General features: G+C 33.5%; 2 protein-coding genes across 2 annotated transcripts; both read right to left on the reverse strand.

The window, feature by feature from the left end:
- Window positions 1-6,754: 6,754 nt before the first annotated feature.
- Window positions 6,755-10,591, reverse strand: LOC120134118 (derlin-1-like). Its single transcript, XM_039150592.1, has 7 exons — window positions 10,467-10,591; window positions 8,944-9,079; window positions 8,459-8,532; window positions 8,229-8,322; window positions 7,605-7,733; window positions 7,331-7,491; window positions 6,755-6,898 (listed from the first exon to the last, which is right to left on the reverse strand). The coding sequence occupies exons 1-7, from the start codon at window positions 10,481-10,483 to the stop codon at window positions 6,775-6,777; spliced, it is 735 nt and encodes a 244-aa protein (XP_039006523.1). The 5' UTR covers window positions 10,484-10,591; the 3' UTR covers window positions 6,755-6,774.
- A 2,061-nt stretch (window positions 10,592-12,652) lies between these two features.
- On the reverse strand, window positions 12,653-17,941 carry LOC120134115 (mitochondrial-processing peptidase subunit alpha-like). The gene is made up of 13 exons (XM_039150589.1): window positions 17,788-17,941; window positions 16,276-16,518; window positions 15,873-16,169; window positions 15,605-15,772; window positions 15,315-15,482; window positions 15,147-15,230; window positions 14,885-14,951; window positions 14,586-14,683; window positions 13,775-13,847; window positions 13,609-13,679; window positions 13,436-13,485; window positions 13,149-13,261; window positions 12,653-13,046 (listed from the first exon to the last, which is right to left on the reverse strand). Exons 1-13 carry the CDS (start codon window positions 17,824-17,826, stop codon window positions 12,994-12,996), a joined length of 1,524 nt encoding a protein of 507 aa, XP_039006520.1. The 5' UTR covers window positions 17,827-17,941; the 3' UTR covers window positions 12,653-12,993.
- Between the last annotated feature and the right edge of the window lie 1,550 nt (window positions 17,942-19,491).

Genomic DNA, 19,491 nt, shown 5'->3' on the forward strand with positions numbered 1-19,491 from the left:
CATATCTTTTAAAGCAACAACCACACCAACAAACGTACAACAACCGAGCAAGGAGTCTAGTTGCATTAGGATTCTATTGTTAGTTAGTTTTTTTTCACTATAAATGCATGTAATCCTCCCCATTTTTAAGATGGGATTTACATACAAAATACAGAGGAAAGCACGGAAAATACAAAGGCAAAGCTATTATAAACGATTCGAAAAGGAAATAAAAGGTAACATCTTTTTTTACATTGAACCGTTCATTTCTCGCATGTGAATATTATTTTTCTTGAGATTTGGTTCGAATAACCCAAAGCGTGGGTTGTACCGATGACCAAAAAGGGGTGGGGTTTCGAAGTTTCGAACCTAGATCTACTCCCGAGGCATGTTCATTTTTTTAAAGTATTTAATATTCCCCCTAAGTCAATCTTAATCTTTAATTTACCTTGAAATTTACCCATTAATTTTACTTTTATATTAATTTCGTCCCATATATATATATATATTTAATTATATTTTTTATTTATTTACTATATTCCTTTTTTTATTTATATTATATTATTTTTTATTATATATATCTTATATCATTATATATATATATATATATATATATATGTATGTATAGATATATTAATTTTTCTCCATTTACTATGTATATATATTTTTTCTTAATATTATATTTTATACGTTTTTATATATATTTTTTCTTAATATTCTATTTTTGTTATTTATTTATATATATTATATTTTTACTTTATTTTATTTTTTCTATTATTTTTTTCTTAATATCATGTATATTTATTTATTTTACTTAGTATTATATTTACTATTTTTATTTGTTTTAGTAAATACTACTTTATATGTACACATTATTTTTATTCATTTTTAATTTCTTTTACCTTTTTTTATTTTTTTACTCCATTAATTTTTCCCTTTATCTGTGTCTTTGTTTTTTTAACATTTTATTCATTTTATTTATTTTATTATTATTTTTATTATTTTTTACGTGTTTTGTTATTTTCTATTTTTTCTTGTTTTATTTATTATTCTCACATTTTCACACTTGCTATCCTAATTCGATTTTATGCTTTTATCTGTGTCTTTGTTTTTTAATGTTTTTATTTATTATTTATTATTCTTCCGCAACAATTGGTATCAGAGCCAGATTTGAGTGTTTAATATCTGCTTATTGTCTTTGTGGTTGCCATCAAAAGGTGGATCCTCCAACATAAGAAAGTAAGAATGTATTACCAATTCTTTGAAGGTTCCAGAGAACTATTCACGATAATGAAATAGTGAGAGCTATCTGTAATAGAAGTTATGGCAACAAAATTTGATATTGAAAAATTCAATGTGAGAAATTTCTCATTGTGGAAATTGAAGATGAAGGCTATCATGAGGAAAGACGGTTGTCTAGCAGCTATTAGTGAAAGGCCGGTAGATTTTACAGATGACAACAAATGAAACGAGATGGACGAGAATGCTATGGCAAACTTTCATCTAGCATTAGCAGATGAAGTATTGTCAAGCATCGAGGAGAAGAAGATAACTAAGGAGATATGAGATCATCTCACCAAACTGTACGAGGCCACATCGATGCACAATAAAATTTTCATTAAGAGGAAATTGTACACTCTTCGTATGCCAGAATCTACTTCAGTGACGAAGTACTTAAACACGCTGAACACTTTATTTTCTCAGCTTACATCCTAAGATGTACAATAGGAGAACAAGAACATGCTGAACTTCTACTTCAAAGTCTACCAGATTCGTATGATCAACTCATCATCAACTTGACAAATAGTAATGTCACTAGTCTAGTCTTCGATGACGTTGCAGCTGCTGTTCTACAAGAAGAAAATAGGCGCAAGAACAAGGAAGAAAGACAAGTAAATCTGTAACAGGCAGAAGCGTTGACAACGACGAGAGGGAGATCAACAGAACGTGGCCAAAGTAGCAGTCACAAACATGGTAAATTGAAGTCGAGGAGCAAGAAGAATTTAAAGTGCTACAACTGTGGAAAGAATGGTCACTTGAAGAAGGATTGTTGGAGTCTAAATAAAAACTCCAATCCACAAGGCAATACTGCAAACACTTCAAATGATGGAGATGCTCTATGTTGTGAAGCATCAACCACCGTGGAAGGCAGAAAGAGATTTGCAGATATATGGCTCATTGATTCGGGAGCAACATATCACATGACCTCAAGAAGAGAATGGTTTCATCATTATGAACATGTCTCAGAGGATCTGTGTATAGCTGCAATGATCATGACTTAGAGATCATTGGCGTGGGAACCATCAAATTGAAGATGTATGATGGATCAATTAAATTTATTCGAGATGTGCGGCACGTGGAAGGCCTGAAGAAAAATTTATTATCCTACGGATTGTTGGATAATAATGCAAGCAAGATTGAAACACAGAAAGGAATCATGAAGGTGTTCCGTGGAGCGCTTGTGGTGCTGAAAGGTGAAAAGATAGCAGCAAACTTGTATATGCTGAAGGGAGAGACTTTACTAGAAGCAGAAGCCTCTGTTGCCTCATGTAGTTCAGATTCTGCAATGTTATGGCATCAGAAACTTGGACACGTGTCAGAACAAGGAATGAAAGTCCTTGTGGAGCAAAAACTACTTCCAGGCTTAACAAAAGTAACATTTCATTTGTGTGAGCATCGCATAACAAGTAAGCAGCACCGGTTGAAATTCATCACGTCAAATTCTAGAGGCAAAAATGTTCTAGAATTGGTTCATTCTGACGTATGGCAAGCACCAGTTACATCCCTAGGCGAAGCAAAATATTTTATCTCATTTATTGATGACTACTCCAGAAGATGTTGGGTATACCCTATTAAGAAGAAGTCGGATGTGTTTTCCATTTTCAAAATCTTCAAAGCGCGGGTGGAACTTGATTCTGGAAATAAGATCAAGTGTTTAAGAACAGATAATGGAGGAGAATACACAAGTGAAGAATTTGATGACTTTTGCAGGAAATAAGGCATCAAAAGCAGTTCACAGTGGCGAATACTCCTCAACAAAATGGAGTGGCAGAGCGGATGAATAGAACCTTGTTAGAAAGAACAAGAGCAATGTTGAGGGATGCAGGCCTAGAAAAATCATTCTGGGTAGAAGCAGTCAATACCGTCTGTTATTTGGTGAATCGAGCTCCATCAACTGCAATAGAGCTGAAGACACCAACAGAGATGTGGACTGGTAAACCAGCTGATTATTCAAACCTCCATGTATTTGGAAGTATTGTGTATGTGATGTACAACTCCCAAGAAATCTCAAAGCTGGATCCAAAATCCAGGAAATGTAAAATATTGGGCTATGCTGATGGTGTAAAGGGGTATCGCTTGTGGGATCCCACTGCCCGCAAAGTGATCATCAGCAGGGATGTTATCTTTGTAGAGGATAAACTAGAAAGAAAAGAAGATGATGATAGCACTGAAAAGTCAGAGATTACACAGATACATGTGGAAAAGGAGGTTGAACAAGGAGATTCTTCTGAAGCAGAACCAGCACATGATGAACAAGAACCAGAGAGTTCTGAAGCTCCAAGAACTCGTCAAGGAGATTCTTCTGAAGCAGAACCAGCACATGATGAACAAGAACCAGAGAGTTCTGAAGCTCCAAGAACTCGTCAATCAGATCGTGTGAGAAAACGTCCCAATTGGCACTCAGATTATGTTATAGAAGGTAATATTGCATACTGCCTTTTAACTGAAGACGGTGAGCCATCAATATATCAGGAGGCAATAAACAGCTCAGATGCTTCACTGTGGATGATGGCGATGCAAGAAGAAATTGAAGCCCTTCATAAAAATAATACATGGGACCTTGTGCCACTACCACAAGGAAGGAAGCCAATTGGTAACAAATGGGTCTTCAAAATCAAGCGAAATGGTGACGATCAAGCTGAGAGGTATCGTGCAAGACTGGTGGTCAAAGGATATGCTAAAAAAAGGGTATTGATTTCAATGAAATATTTTCTCATGTGGTTCGACTAACAACAGTTCGAGTAGTTTTGGCAATGTGTGCTACATTGAACTTACATCTAGAGCAACTAGATGTTAAAACAACTTTTCTTCATGGAAATCTTGAAGAAGAGATTTACATGCTATAGCCTGAAGGTTTTGAAGAAAAAGAAAACAAGAACTTGGTTTGCAGGTTGAACAAATCTCTGTACGGTTTAAAGCAGGCGCCGAGGTGTTGGTATAAGAGATTTGATTCATTCATTATGTGCCTTGGATACAACAGACTTAATGCGGACCCTTGTGCTTATTTCAAGAGGTCTAGTGATAACAATTTTGTTATATTGATGTTGTATATGGATGACATGTTGGTTGCAGGACCCAACAAAGATCATATTGAAGAATTGAAGGCACAATTGGCTAGGGAATTTTAAATGAAGGACTTGGGATCAGCAAACAAGATTCTAGGGATGCAAATTCACCGAGACAGAAGTAATAGGAAGATTTGGCTTTCACAAAAGAATTACTTAAAGAAGATCTTGTCACGATTCAACATGCAAGATTGTAAGCCAATTTCTACCCCTATTCCTATTAACTTCAAATTATCCTCCAGTATGAGTCCTAGCAGTGAAGAAAAGATGATGGAGATGTCTCGAGTATCGTATGCATCGGCAGTGGGAAGTTTAATGTTCGCCATGATATACACAAGACCAGACATTGCACAAGCACTGGGAGTGGTTAGTTGTACATGGCGAATCCAGGCAAAGAGCATTGGAATACAGTAAAGAGGGTTTTAAGATACATCAAAGGGACCTCAAATATTGCATTATATTACGGAGGATCAAACTTACTAATCAATGAGTATGTAGATTATGACTATACAGGGGATTTAGATAAAAGCAAATCTACTACAAGATATGTGTTCAAAATTGCAATCAGTTGTGGCTACGTCCACAAAAGAGGCAGAATATGTAGCAGCTACACAAGCCAGTAAAGAAGCAATTTGGTTGAAGATGCTATTGGAGGAGCTTGGGCACAATCAAGAGTATCTCTCTCTGTTTTGTGACAGTCAAAGTGCCTTGCATTTAGCAAGGAATCCAACATTTCATTCAAGGACAAAGCACATACGAGTTCAGTACCATTTCATTCGTGAAAATGTAGAAGATCTATACCAAAGACAACATAGCAGATTTCATGACGAAAGCGATCAATGTTGATAAATTTACTTGGTGTCGATCCTCTTGTGGCCTGTCAAAGACGTAAGCAACATGATGATACAAGGTAGAAAGAATGGTGTGAATATATGATTGTTCCAATCAAATCTTCAAGTGGGAGATTATTAGTTGTCATGCAATTAATAATAGTTGCATAATGCATAATAATGGTTCATAATGCATTGTAAGTTGGCAACAATAATAGTTCATAGTTGGCACTAATAATGGTTGAAAAGTGACATGGCAAAATTACACATTTTAGTCATTGTATTTTAGGGTATTAACAAGATTAGTCCTTAAGCTTCAACTATAAATACCCTAGCTCATTTAGCTTCAAAATCATCCCAAATCAATCTAGCTTTCTCCTTGGTAGATCGAGAGAGGTTGTAATTCCTATTTTCTCATAGTGAAATTCTTTTACTGTTGCCCGTGGTTTTTACCCTATATATTTTAGGGGTTTTCCACGTAAATTTTGTCTCTTTTATCTTCATTTTTATTTTCTCAAATTATCAGTTGCGATTTTGCTCTATCCGCTAGCCGTCTTCCGCAACAAAAAATACTCTACATTAATGTCTTTAAAAATAATTATATTTAAAATAATTGAAAGTCAAATGAATGTTTGACATATAAATTTATATATAAAATATTTTAGCAACTTTTTAAAGAAACTGACCTTTTAAAAAAAACGATGAGAAATTATTTAAATAGCAGTGATAATCTAACTAATGGTTAAAAATTTTAATTGGTACAACCTCAATTGCTTCCTCATTATCCTCAATGTTTATTTGACATATAATTCAGGAAAGATTAAGCCTAACATTTGATAGGAAAAAAATTGAATGTATATCTGAAGCAAAAAGATATAAGGAGACAAAGGTTTCCTCAAAATATTGTCTTGGAAAAAAGTGTTGTGCTTTTAATCAAAACGTAGGAAAATTGAGTCAGTATTTCATTTAAGCCATATAAGGTATTAGAAAGAGTGGAATATGTAGCATATCCATTAAAGATGAAGTGCACTCACAACATATTCCATTGATATTTATTTATTTTTATTTGATTAATTTGGAATAATTATAAAATTGTATTTGTTTGAAAAACTCAAATCATTTGTAAATGAGCATTCAAGCATCTCTGTATACAATGTACTCAAACCCAAAAGACCAATAACAATCACCCTGAAATCGTTTAATAACAACCCAACCATACCCTGAAAAAGCCTCATGAAGAATTATGGTGCGACAAAAGCCACTTTAGAGTCGGAGTCGATGAGACTTCGTTTTTACATTCTTATAATTAATCTAAATTGAAAATACGTAATTGTTTCATTATTGTTTACTATTTTGGCATACAGGTAAAGGCACGCATCAGCTTTAAAATATAAGATAGAAACCAAATTCAAATACTAAATTAGACAACAAGGCGTTTGAATCTCCAAAGTTTTGACTCTGGCAAAAGGAACTCTCAAGTACCAATTTGGACCTTTTGGCTTTTTTTAGGATCCTTTAATTTCTCCAAGAAAAATACATGAATCTGAATGACCCATTTGGTAAATTCCTTTGTTATGGGTTGTCATTAAACACGTTTTCAGTTGATCAAACCTCGAATATCATCCACTAAGTCGATATGATCTTCCTCTGAAAGCCACACCTGTTGAGCTATCGGGCTGTGCACTGGGTCGACTGCTTGGCTGTGTTGGAACTCCTATTCTCCATCTTGCAACCACTTTACTTCTATGTAAACAGTAGCTGTCAAGGAAAATAACACCAACACAAGAAAATTGATGTTCTTATGTTGTAAATGTCATCATTAGTCTCAGACCTGTTTGAAAACTTTGGTTTTTATCCATGATCTTTTCAGTTCTGTTTTGAATCCACCGCACCATCAGCATTCTGTTAAAATTTGGTCAGAATTTACCATGTGTATGTCCACCGAGTTGTGACAAGGCAATTTAGTTTACTTCAATCCAAATTCTAACCGAACAGTGATGGATGGATTTAGAACAAATTCAAGATTATGATCATGAATGAAGATGAATTACTATAAAAGATCAAAGACTAAGGATGCAATTTACATGTTCCTATGATATGTATATATAATTGCATGCAAAGAGTTGATAAGTCATGTGGCAATTCGAGTCAAGAAATTAAACAATGTAAGGATACACCCACATAGGTGTCTTCAGGAAGACCTTTCCGGTTGCAAGAGGATGCAACACGGTCAAGAAGTAATATAGATGTCCAGCAATGATTCCGAGGAGATCCGGGATGAGAGGTGAACCAAAAATAACATCCAAAGCAAGCATTGCCCAAGGTAGATAGAATGCCTAAAGCGATATACATAGAAGTATGCATTGGAACACAAAATCTCAGCCCCAGAAAGCCTATATAAACATTATAGTCCCAATTAATACATGCCTAAACTTGCAATTAAGCTTACCTTAAGAGTCACAAGACCGTATATGTTGATTTGAGCATTTGGGAACTCTCTACTCCAGACATAAAGGAGCATGAAAACAAGAGATACCCCTAGGAAAGGGGTTCTAAATATCGGGATTGCTGACAAAACCTAAAACCACAACAGGAAATAATGGAACGGAAAAAAATATAAATTAGAAAAGAACTGATGATAGATTGCACATTCGCAATGAACATATTTCTTACAAGATAATAGATATAGAGAGGCTATATTATGAGCTTGACACAAGATTCTCTTCTTCTTTTTTTCCTTCAAAAATTTTCATGAATTACGAGCGTTTCATGGATTACATCCCCATTTGCATCCGAATATGTGTTGGACATGGATACTTCAAGAAAAATGAAGAATTGGAACAACATAGCACAGAGGTGATCATTAGCTAAAGACCTAAACCAGCCAGCCAATATCTATATCACATGCTTTTAGCAGTGATTCGTAGCAAAGATACAAGACCAGAGAACATATATCAATTTTGCTAAGTTCTTAAAGCATGCCTTCACTACCATACAATGATTTGACCACATCTCAATTTGAACAACCAAATTACAAAGCTACTAAATAAGAGAGGACTATGGTATCACTCACCAACAATGATAATGCACCAAATATCATCATCCATAAGAAATCAGCTGTCCGTCTCTCAAATGGCCCCTTCTCTAGTTGGACTCCATATCTTGCTCTGTACAATCACAAAGATAGTCACAAAACAATCAGCACTTAAAACCTCAAAGAGTCAGTGTTGCAAAAGGCCATAACCTTCTTACACTAGAAGATAATATGGAAATGATTGTAAGCTTTCAAAAAGTGATACTAACATCATTAAAAGGCGTATCCCAAAATTGATAGAAAATTTCCCAAGGAAAAAGAAGTTTGTAATCAGCCTCCAAACCTACAGTCATATGTGAAGTTATAAGAGAGTTCTCCAGATTGACTACAACTTGCATAAATATTTATGAAAAATATCAGATTATAAATTATCCCAGACATTACACACATGCAATTTCATACATAGAAGCCTACAATAAACTTGATCCATTTGATTTTATAAACAAATCTTTGAGCACAACATAATAAACCTTTATTTTCCGTTTTTTCCCTCGGATAAAATCAATAATGCAATCATCTATAGGTTGCAAAATTTATGCAGTACACATAGGAACACCATTCCATAATCTAAGTTGAGCAAAATCATATTCAATTAGAGAAAACCAGTAACGAAACACTTTTTCTCTTGCAAAAAATTATTGAGATTTAGGCACTATGCATCTCCTTTACAATCAAGCCCTTATATAATTCATACCTGAAAGTACTTGAATACATATTCATATAGCAACGCAATGTAAAAAACATTTAACAGTCCTAATTGGAAGGCTGTAGTGAACAATAAGCATGCAGTCCCATAAGCCTTGCTTATTGGTGGAAGAGAGTTATAAAATCTGAAACCAAATGAATAAAATAGTCAAAAATATAAATAAATAAAGAAATAATAAAAAAAAATGATACAACTAACAATGAAACAGTAATGTTGGAAATAAACATGCTTTCATAACTCATCAGAGACAGTATTCCCACAAAAACGAGAAACCATGTAGCCTAAACTAAAATTGATACAATCAAAAGCTACATTACTCAAACTCGTATCTAAGTGTCAGATACATGTATGTGCTCGAGGCGTGTATACTCATTTTTTTCAAGTTTTTCCATGTACTTCAAGAATCCCTGGAGGGTCATATTTACATAATCATATCCATATATGCATCTGACAAAATCAAGAAAAGTAAAACATCGGGGTAACAGAGATCAAAATTACTACTGCTCATTAACTTATGCAGCTGTTACTGTCAAGTCGAAAAGGCATGGAAATTAAGAAGACAAGACCTTGGTCATCAGTTTAGAAACATTTTTAATGGCAAGAATACTTTAAAACTTTAACATAACAAAATAACAATGCTTTATCATGAGGTTCAGCATTTAAGAAATCCTACACCATAAGCGATCATCTAATTTCAAAAATCATATTTTTCAATTTATTTATAAATGGATTTTCATACTAATGGTCACGTTTAGCAGAATTACAAGTTGTGAACCACAGTTAGAATGACTTCTGGGGGCTTCACCACTCTGGCAACTTCGTTTCGACAATATCAGACATGGCATGTTTGAATCAATATTTGGTAAAACTGGCAATGAACACAATAACTAGTTCAATTTCTTCTGAAGTAAAACCCAGTACCCAATTTTTGGTCCGAAGAGGAACATTCCACAAATGGCATCCCTTACTCTTTAAAATATTGGAGTATATAAAAGCCAATGCTATGTTCGGGAACATAGCATTGACAATTTATATTTCACTTGATATATAAATTGAAATAACAAAATGCACACATTATGCATAAATTAGTTAAGATTCAATGTGGTTTTATATTTCAAAAGTCTGAGAACTGGAATTACAAGTTGACAAATATCTACAAGTATTTCAAATTCACCTCAAATAGTCATCAAAATCCATGAATTTGAAAAAAAAATATCATTGATGTTCCATTTACATGTATTTTGATACACGATTACAGTATTTTTTTTTTTAAAAAACGCAACCTTAAAATTTACAGTAATCCTATAACTCTATATCCTTGGTTGTGAAATTCTAACCAAGACATATGAATTCAACCACATAACTAAACAAAATTATCCAGAAAAATGAAACCGTAGAACGGCGATAACAATTAACAAAACTCAGTACGAAGGGCCGCAGAAACAATTTAAAACAATCAATTCAGAAAAGGGAACAAAAAGTTTATCAAAGGAAAGATAAATGCGACTTACTCAGCCGGTGAAGACATTGCAATCCTAAATAAGAACTCGTCAAATGAGAATAATCCACAAATCAAAGATGTATCTTTTTTTTAGTTAAATTTTATGCTTTGAAAAACAGGCGAAGATCTAGAAAAGGCTCGGGGATTCTTCCAATTTTGACCTAGAAAGTTCAAACGATTACGTTTAACCGGCTGCCATCTACTGTGATTTGGGCCGGAGATGATATGAAACTTGGGCCCTAAGCCATTGATTTGCAAACTTGGGTTTTCATAATTAGGAGCTGCCCAGTGGCAAAGGTGTCTTAGACGAAGGTCTAGTTCTTTATTATTTTCAAAAGCGCCTTTTGAAATTAAGAACACATTTGATATAATAAGTAATTGAGGATAAAATATTTTTATATAAAAATAATTTTAAGATTATTTTTTAAATCAGTTTTTCAATTATTTTTTATATAAAAATTCAAGATTTATATAAAAAAAAAACTTTTTAACATATCTTTAATAATTGGAATCCAATTATTTTAATATCTTTATTTGCAGTAAACATTTTAACTTGAGCTCGATGTCACAAGGTTGAGTCTCAACTAGCGATCCATGTGTCCTTGGCTAATAAAACATTAAAACTTGAATCATTGGCTTAAATCAGTCTGCAAAATAACCCGTGAGAATCTATAATTCTTTAAGACACTTAAAGCACTAATACTTAAATGAGCACAAATAAAAAAAAAAAAAAAAGAAAGGCAACAAGACAGGAAGAGAATAAGAGAGATTTAGAGTAAATGTTTATTTATTGGGAATAAATGGATGATATAAATGTTGTGAGAAAGATTTTTATTTATAATTGTGTCTCTGTAAATGATGCATATTTATTTATAGGATAAACTACACGTTTACTAATATAATTATTATTTTTATTTTATTTTGATCATCTAACTATTATATTTTTTTAAAATCATATATAAAGTTATGTTTTAATTTCATTTTGATTATCCGTTATTAAAAAATTAGCAGAATTGCTGATGTGACATTTAAAAAGAAAATTAATGATGAAATAGCATTACCTTATGAAATCCATCAGTATTATCATTAATTTTTTAATGATTAGTGACCAAAATAAAACCGAAACATAACGTTAAATATGGTTTTTAAAAAAATAATTGAGTGACTGAAATGGAACAAAAGTGATGATTGGGGTACTAAATGTGTAGTTTACCCTTATTTATATTAACAACTAAGATGAACTCCCATCTAACTAAAATAGGCTAACTAAGCAAACTGTATCACATCTCCATTTATTTTCTTTGTAGTGTGTTCACATTTATGGATTTACTCATCCTAGAAAATGATGGAAACATTTTTTCAAGTCCAATATGACCTTGCATTCTTCAAGTATGGACCAAATCATGTGATCTGAATAAGTTCAATATATTATTAAGAACCTCTTAGGCCTCAACTCGTGATCCACAGTGTGGTGAATGTAGGACTGTTCAAGATGGACAAGTATTTACTCTGAAATTCGAAATTATTTATATTAGCAGTTCATTTTATAGAGGGTGTCCATTTTGAAATTTTATTTGTGTCTAGCGGCTTTAGTCTATACGAAAAATTTATGTTATTAATATACATGTACCTACCTTAAAAATACTTACAGATCCCCTACCGATGATCCACGACATTAATCTCAACTTCTAGCACCCAATTGCATACGTATTGAAGTTTATTTTGTAAACACCTATAGGTATTGAATTTTCTTTTAAGTTAAAACTCAGCCACTGTTGCTCTTAAGTATTGATTTTTCTTTGGAATCAAACAGAGAGCATAAATGTACAGGCCGCCATTCTGTAAAGAATAAACAATGTTCTATATTTAAATACACATACAGTGAGAGTTCTACACTTATAAAGTACTTGGATAGTCTCATTTGCTTGGCCTCATTAGTTCTATAAAAGTTTCTATATAATTGTTTTGTAATTTTCAAATGTTTATACGCCTCATCTCATAAATCCCGCTTGCCACGACAACATAATTCAATTCACACAATGAACAGGAAAAAAATAGCGAATGAGACTTAAAAAGGGTTCATTGAGTGTGAATGTAGTCGTTGGACTTGATTGATTTTTTTTCTTTTTGAGGGTTATTTTAGGTATTAACCTTCATCGTTTTCTGAAAATTGAGCCGTAACCTGCACATGTTCTAACATACGTAAAGCAAAACAATTTCCAGTCAAATTTTGTGCTCCAAGTTCAACAATGATTGTTGAGTTCGCTTTGTGTAAAGTATATTTATTTTTTGCCCAACCATGACCCAAATCATGGGATTAAGGAAAAACATGCGAACCCCACAGTTTGCAGAAGCTATTATTTCACTAATATGTTTGCTTGCTAGCTAAGGGTCAAAGAATTTATTGTTCAACATGGCACAACCTTAACTCCTTACTTTCAACCGCAACTTGTAAAAAACGGCACTTAAGGTATGCAGATGCGTAAATACTGTCGAACAACAGGGGAAATACCCAAGTTCGATAGGGCAAAGCAGCTTCATTTGGCCTTGAACTTGCTGCTGACAGAGTCGTATCTTTGGACATTAATGACTGCAAAACATGAGCAAAACCAACGAGTTAATATTTTAAAATGCATTCTAGTAAAACAAATGAATCCCAGTGCTTTTATGTTTTAACTAAACAGAGAACTACCATTCCCGTATGATGCCATTGTGAGATTAGAAGATAGAAGATTTTCGGCTGCTGAAGAAATATCCTTTGGTGTAATTTCATCAACGACCTTCAAGAAATGCTCCACAGGCTTCCTGATAAATTCAAAACAATTTTATTAGACAAAGGAAATATCATAGTGGTTTACTAGTAAACTGAAATATGAAAAAGAAAACAGTAATAGATATAGATGTCAACAAGAAGCTAATTAGCAGTGTCATTGTCGATCACGGAAATGGCGAAAAGCTAGAATATATAAATGGTCGTACCTCTCCCCATATGTCAAGATTTGTTTGCCAATATCTTCTGAAGCAACTGCCTGCAGAAAACACCTCACGAGTAAACAGCAACACTTGGCAGGAGAATATGAACCCTCAAGGACCTCAACCAGCAGAATTAAGTTCAACTATAATCAATAAACAAAAGAGATCGGTTAACATACTCTGGATTCCAAATTCATCAAAATGGCAGACTTGGTTGACTGTTTAGCACGGTCCAGTTCCTTCTGCTCAACTGTAAAGAACACCATGAAAAATGTTCCAATAACAGGCAATCGAGTGAGTGTTGCAGCAAATACCAAGTAATTGCCAGAATAAAGAGCTGCTAACCTTGTCCGGGTGTTGCAACAGCAATAAGCTCATTGGCAGCTACATCAATGGCAGAAGGTACAAAATCAGAACCCTGAGTCCAGAAACATCAGTCTCATCAAGATTAGTACTATCATCAGACAGTATCTGTACTATAGGAAATCTAGAATTAATTTAATTGAAAGACCAAGAAAAGAGAGTTGAGAGAACAGACAGGTAACAACAATAGAACAATTTGATTAAGCCAAGAAAAACTTGAAATGTGAGTCATTGTGGCCTTGTACCCAAGCCAATTACTAGCATTTAACAAATACATTTCTTGCAATCAATGAGTTAGTTGTGAAAGTCCCTATTGTTAGTTTATATGGAACTGGGCAATTTCACTCTCTCATGGCTGTAATCGGAAATCACTAGCATTTAACATCATTTACATGCTAACATAAATTAACTGTTATGATTTACGAGCTTTACCATCCAAGAATTTTCCTAATTCAATCTAACAAAGGAAATATAAACTCAGAACACACCATCCATAACACCATCAAACCTGATCTGTTGTCCTATATTTTTGGCAAAGCCTGTGGCTTCAACATCACTAGTGCCAAAGGAAATAGTAAAACGAGACAAAACAAAAGAGCAACAGTGGAGATAAAAATGGAACAAAGAATCTCTCCCCAACAAAAAAAAAATCCGTGCAGAACAATGTACCCAATAAAAGAAAGTCCTCAACTTGAGATCTTGCTACACAAAGACATATGGGAGCAGGGAAGATAGAGGTAGGAATAGATAACTATACAAGAATAAGCAATGAAAGGTTTAAAAGCCAACTCACAGTTGTAGCTTGTATTCCAAAAAAGCCAGTATGGTTGTAAATGCTGTTGAATGCTGAAAATGACTGAATTTGTGGATACTGATTCAAGACGCGAAGATCTGCTCTTAATTTAACCAAAGCACTTTCAGGCTTAATTATACAGATAGGCTAAATTACTAAAAGAAACTAGGTGTCTGGTTTCCGAAAAAAGTTGAACATAAAGTATTCACTAAAATAACAAATTACTCTTTCTACCTTACTCTAAAACTATAAAATGTCATATACTGAAAGGTAAAGAGTATACACCACAATCAACTTACGTAGTCTTGAATACATTCCTTTTCCAGGGCCACCAGCTGAAAACGATCCACCACCTCCCATTAGAATCTAGAGAACAATTAGATTTATTATTTATCAATCTTCTTATATTGAACAGTAGTGAACAGGGAGAACAAAAAATAAAATAAAAATCAAGCAAGCAAGATAGCAAAATCCTAGCAAGATTTTTTATTAACTACATCAAAAATAGAAGCGTTGCATGACAAGGACACTGAGCAGATATAGAAATTCAATGTTAGAAACCTGAAGAACGGTCAAAATTATAGCTTCCTTTTCATTGTGCCAACCACCAGGAAGTTCAAATGCAAGAGCAAAATGAGTTAGATCCTGCAATTTAAAATCATTTACAACTCAGACTGGGAAGAAAAATAAAAGCAAAACTCATTTTAAAGTATTTTTCATGATGCATACCCCTGAATCAGCTTGGCAACGAAAATCTCCTCCAGTATACACAGATTTTGGTTCCTGAGAACGAGGGATATTGGGAAGGTCTGACAAAAGTGGTTCTGCAACAGACAACAATTCTTCATGTTCAACACCAGTTGCTGCCAGTACCATCCGAGAAGCAGTAAAATTTTCCTAATATTTTCATGGCAAAACAAATTAACTAGTGAGAAGGATATACAATGGTCAGGTAGAATGTGAAGTGCAATTAACAATTAGCAGTTAAAGCATAACCAATTAAGTTTTATTAGACTCACCACAACAAAAGCCTCCAAAACTGTACTATTCAATAAATTAACTGCAGATTCTGGGGCTAAAAGAGAATTTGCCAATGCACCAGAATAACCAGCCGAGTGAATAGCTTCTAAAAGCAAGCCATGTGGATTCTTTGTTGCATCGGCAATTTCTTCTTTCACTTTCTCAAGCTGCAAAAGGTGAAATACCAAATTGCAATCTCACAAGGGCATTTAATCTGAAGCTGCACAAAATTATTTAGCACAAAAGCAGCAAGATTAAGACATTTACTTGTTCATTGACCTCCCAATCCAAGAAAGCAGGGTTTCTCACACAATCAACAAGCAATTCTACCATTTCAGGAACATAAGTCTTCAAAGCATCAAAGGTATATCCAATCTGCTCCCGAGAAACTGCAGCATTCACATTGCCACCAATTGCCTCTACTTCCCTCACAATACGCAAATGGCTTCGGTTTGTTGTGCTTTTGAAGGCCATACGCTCAAGTAGGTGTGACACCCCAAATGAGGCTGGTGACTCATAGATTGAACCACAATCAATATATAATCCTATTGAAGCAGCAGGACTCTGCTTGGCAAAAAAAAAGCCAATTCCTCAATAAACTAGAAAATTAGTTCTCTTCTAAAAGAAGAGAACTTATATGGAAAACATTCTTCACAAAAAGAATACGTACTGCAGAGTTTTCTGAAGCAACTTTTATGCCATTTGGAAGAGTTGTAATCTTAGTTTTACCAGGTTCAACATAATCAGGCAATGAAGGTGGTAGTGCAACACCTGGTAGGGGAAAATCTAGTGGTGGTATGGACTTGGACTGACTTCCAGTCAGCCAACTTAAGAGGCCACCAGAAGAGGATGATGTTGTAGCAACAGTAGTGGAACTTGCAAACCTTGCAGGCGCTATACGGTATGCGCGACCCTATACTCATAAATACATTCAAACATAGTATAAGGAAAACTTTACCAAATGAATCATAACAGAAGAAACGGCCACCTTCAAAATAATAATCATTTTGAAGTTGACATGCCTAACTTGTTTTAAAAAATTTCCTCCCGAACAAATAAAATAATTGTAAATTAAAAAAAAAAGGAGAGGAAATTTCAATAAAAGAAAAACAGAAGTATTTAGGTACGCCTTCAGCCTCATAAATGTAGCTAGAACTGAAGTTATGGCCAAAACCTTTGGTCAAGTATAAATTAAGTGATGGGCGGATCTCTCTTGGACAAGCTTCCTTTTACACACAGATAAACAATTGTTGGGAAATTTCTTCGCCAAGTACTAGCAGCTGTGGGCAATTAGTTGGACAAACCTAGGTATCATAAGTTCCTTGTTCTTTCTGTAAACAGGCCAAGAAAAAAGCATTGGGAATCTCTCTAAAATATAGGTAGGTCAGAATTTATCTCGAAATTCCACGGATTGAAAAAGTTCTAAAAGGTACACAGCCAACTTTTTTCCTTGAACTTACACTTTCTAGGACCGCTTATAGAACACTCATTTGGAAGGAGATGGATAAAGTACACAATCCACTCAGGCATATTTAGACTTGACCATCTTTCAATAATGTTCTCTAGTTATTCAATTGCTTTATATGAATCACGATTTTAGGACAAAATTCTAGTGCACTAGTAAATCTTTTGTTTCTAGTAACTACACATTCCCGGAGAGGTAGCTTTTTTTTCCACAGTTTGTAATTATCCTAACAAGTTCCCCCCATCCCCGATTCTTTAGAATATATTCAAATAATTAAAAATAATAATAAATCTGCTATTGTTATACAATATGGAACTGTTTCAAAAATTGGAATTCTAAAGGACTGATCACTCGATATGTTAATTAACAAATGGAATACAAAAGGGTTAATCTCTCAATAAACATTTAGTCTAGACTCTCGACCTGAACAAAGCTCAGATTTGTAATCAAATCCAATTTCTGAACTAAAAAAAGACAACTATATGTCATTATAAATCTAACTAGCAGGCCAAGAATCAGTGGCAAATAAAATAACAGATCTATCATCTAAACACGAAAGCAGCCGCAGATTGATGAATAAGAAAATCAAAGCATAATTGAATCGAATCGAATCGAATCGAATCAGCTCTGTAATATTCGACATAGGAGACAGACTACAATAGCGAGATTGAATTGTAAGCGATCACAAATTAGGGTTTCAGGAACTTCTGGACTTACCTTGAGATACCGGAGGCGAGAAGCCGCGGTTCGGTACATAGTGATCGGGGGTCTCTGAAAAGCCTTAGATCGTACGGACGCTGTGAAGCCGGCCCGGGATGGATGTCGAAGGGTTTTGTAGGAGATGCGAGCAACTGGCTTGAGCCGTTGGTTTTTCTGGTCAGCTTCGGAACGTGCGTTTGATTGGCAGATAATGAGGATTTTAGCACGTGCGGAGTTCTCTGGATACACGTGAGAGAAGAAATGGGATGAAATCTGATCCATTTATCATGCGTGAATGAAGTATCGGTGTGCTCATTTACTGTGCGACAGTTAAAATATGGTAAAAAACTAAAAAAGTGAATTTAAACTTAATATTAAAGATAATATTTTATGTTACAATTAAAAATGTTATCTTTTTAATAAATTTGTTATAATTTCAGTAACATTTGAGATTGTAATCTCAAATGTTGTATATATTGATAAAATTTTCAGTTATAATCTAAAATTTTATATGAACTTTTAAATTGATTAAAACTTAATTTGAGAACAACATTTTAAGCTGCAATAAAAAATATTATTGATTTTTTATACTTTATTATAATTTTAGATAAAGTTCTCTATTGAAATCTAAAATATTAACTTGAACAACCTAAAATGTTATAGATTGTGATAACATTTCTAGTAGCAACATTTCCAGTTACAACATTAAATATTACACGAGTTTCTAAATTGATTTCAACTTAATTTGATGGTAATATTTTACGTTGCAACTAGAAATGTTACTCATTTTATAAACTTTGTTATGAATTTGGTAACATTTTAGGTTGTGACATAAAATATTAACCCGAGCAACATAAAATGTTATTATATATTTTTGAATAGTTGAGATTATTACAAGATAATATTTATTCAAAATCTTTCTTAAACATAAAATGTTAACCCAAACAATATAAAATGTTATATGTTTTAATAACATTTTCGGTTGTAACTTTATATGTTACATAAATTTTTAAATTGATTCAAACTTAATTCGTAACATTTTACAATGAAACCGAAAATGTTACTCATTTCACATATTTTATTATGATTTTGAGTAGTATTTTAAATTACAACCTACCTAAAATATTAAACCGAACAACAAAAAATGTTATACATTTTGATTATATCGATATCATCTCATCGTGTGAAATAGTCTATATATCACTTTTTATTCCAGCAATATAGTCCTAGTCTATATATTTAAAAAAAAAACATTTTAAAAAAACACAATATTTATCATCACACAAGAGGGTGCTGCCAGGTATTGTTCAGCGTTGGTGTACACCATGGTGTTGGACCATCCACTTTGTTTGATGATTGTTTTTGTTCAATAATTCCTATAAGACTTTAAAATCACATGAATTAATTAATAGTACCATTGTTAGTCAAGGTTAGGTGCTTCTGTTCTGTATCATTTTCCTTCTGTCAATTTCACACCTACACACACAAGGTAAGAGTAAAATGGAGGAAATTAATTATTTAATTAACATTTGTACATTTCCATATTTAGTCCCTAACTTTAGTTTTGCCTATTAAAAATCTCTAGATTTCTCTTAATTTAAATTATTGACCAAATATACATATATAATATGATTAAATTATAAATGTTTAAAAAAATCAAATTGAAAAACATGGACTAATTTTATAATTTAAATTTAATATAAAGATTAATACCAGAATTTA

The sequence above is a fragment of the Hibiscus syriacus genome, unplaced genomic scaffold (genome assembly GCF_006381635.1).
Source record: "Hibiscus syriacus cultivar Baekdansim isolate YM2019G1 unplaced genomic scaffold, ASM638163v2 tig00110597_pilon, whole genome shotgun sequence".
Classification (NCBI taxonomy): domain Eukaryota; kingdom Viridiplantae; phylum Streptophyta; class Magnoliopsida; order Malvales; family Malvaceae; genus Hibiscus; species Hibiscus syriacus.

Coding starts and splice junctions, on each gene's coding strand:
- LOC120134115 (XM_039150589.1), bottom strand. CDS start 17,826: ATGTACCGAACCGCGGCTTCTCGCCTCCGGTATCTCAAG. Junction 15,483..15,604: donor TTTTGGAGGCTTTTGTTGTG/GTGAGTCTAATA, acceptor TGAAAATATTAG/GAAAATTTTACTGCTTCTCG. Junction 14,952..15,146: donor TAATTTTGACCGTTCTTCAG/GTTTCTAACATT, acceptor ATTGTTCTCTAG/ATTCTAATGGGAGGTGGTGG.
- LOC120134118 (XM_039150592.1), bottom strand. Junction 8,323..8,458: donor GGGATACGCCTTTTAATGAT/GTTAGTATCACT, acceptor GTGATTGTACAG/AGCAAGATATGGAGTCCAAC. Junction 7,734..8,228: donor TTGGTGCATTATCATTGTTG/GTGAGTGATACC, acceptor TTGTGGTTTTAG/GTTTTGTCAGCAATCCCGAT.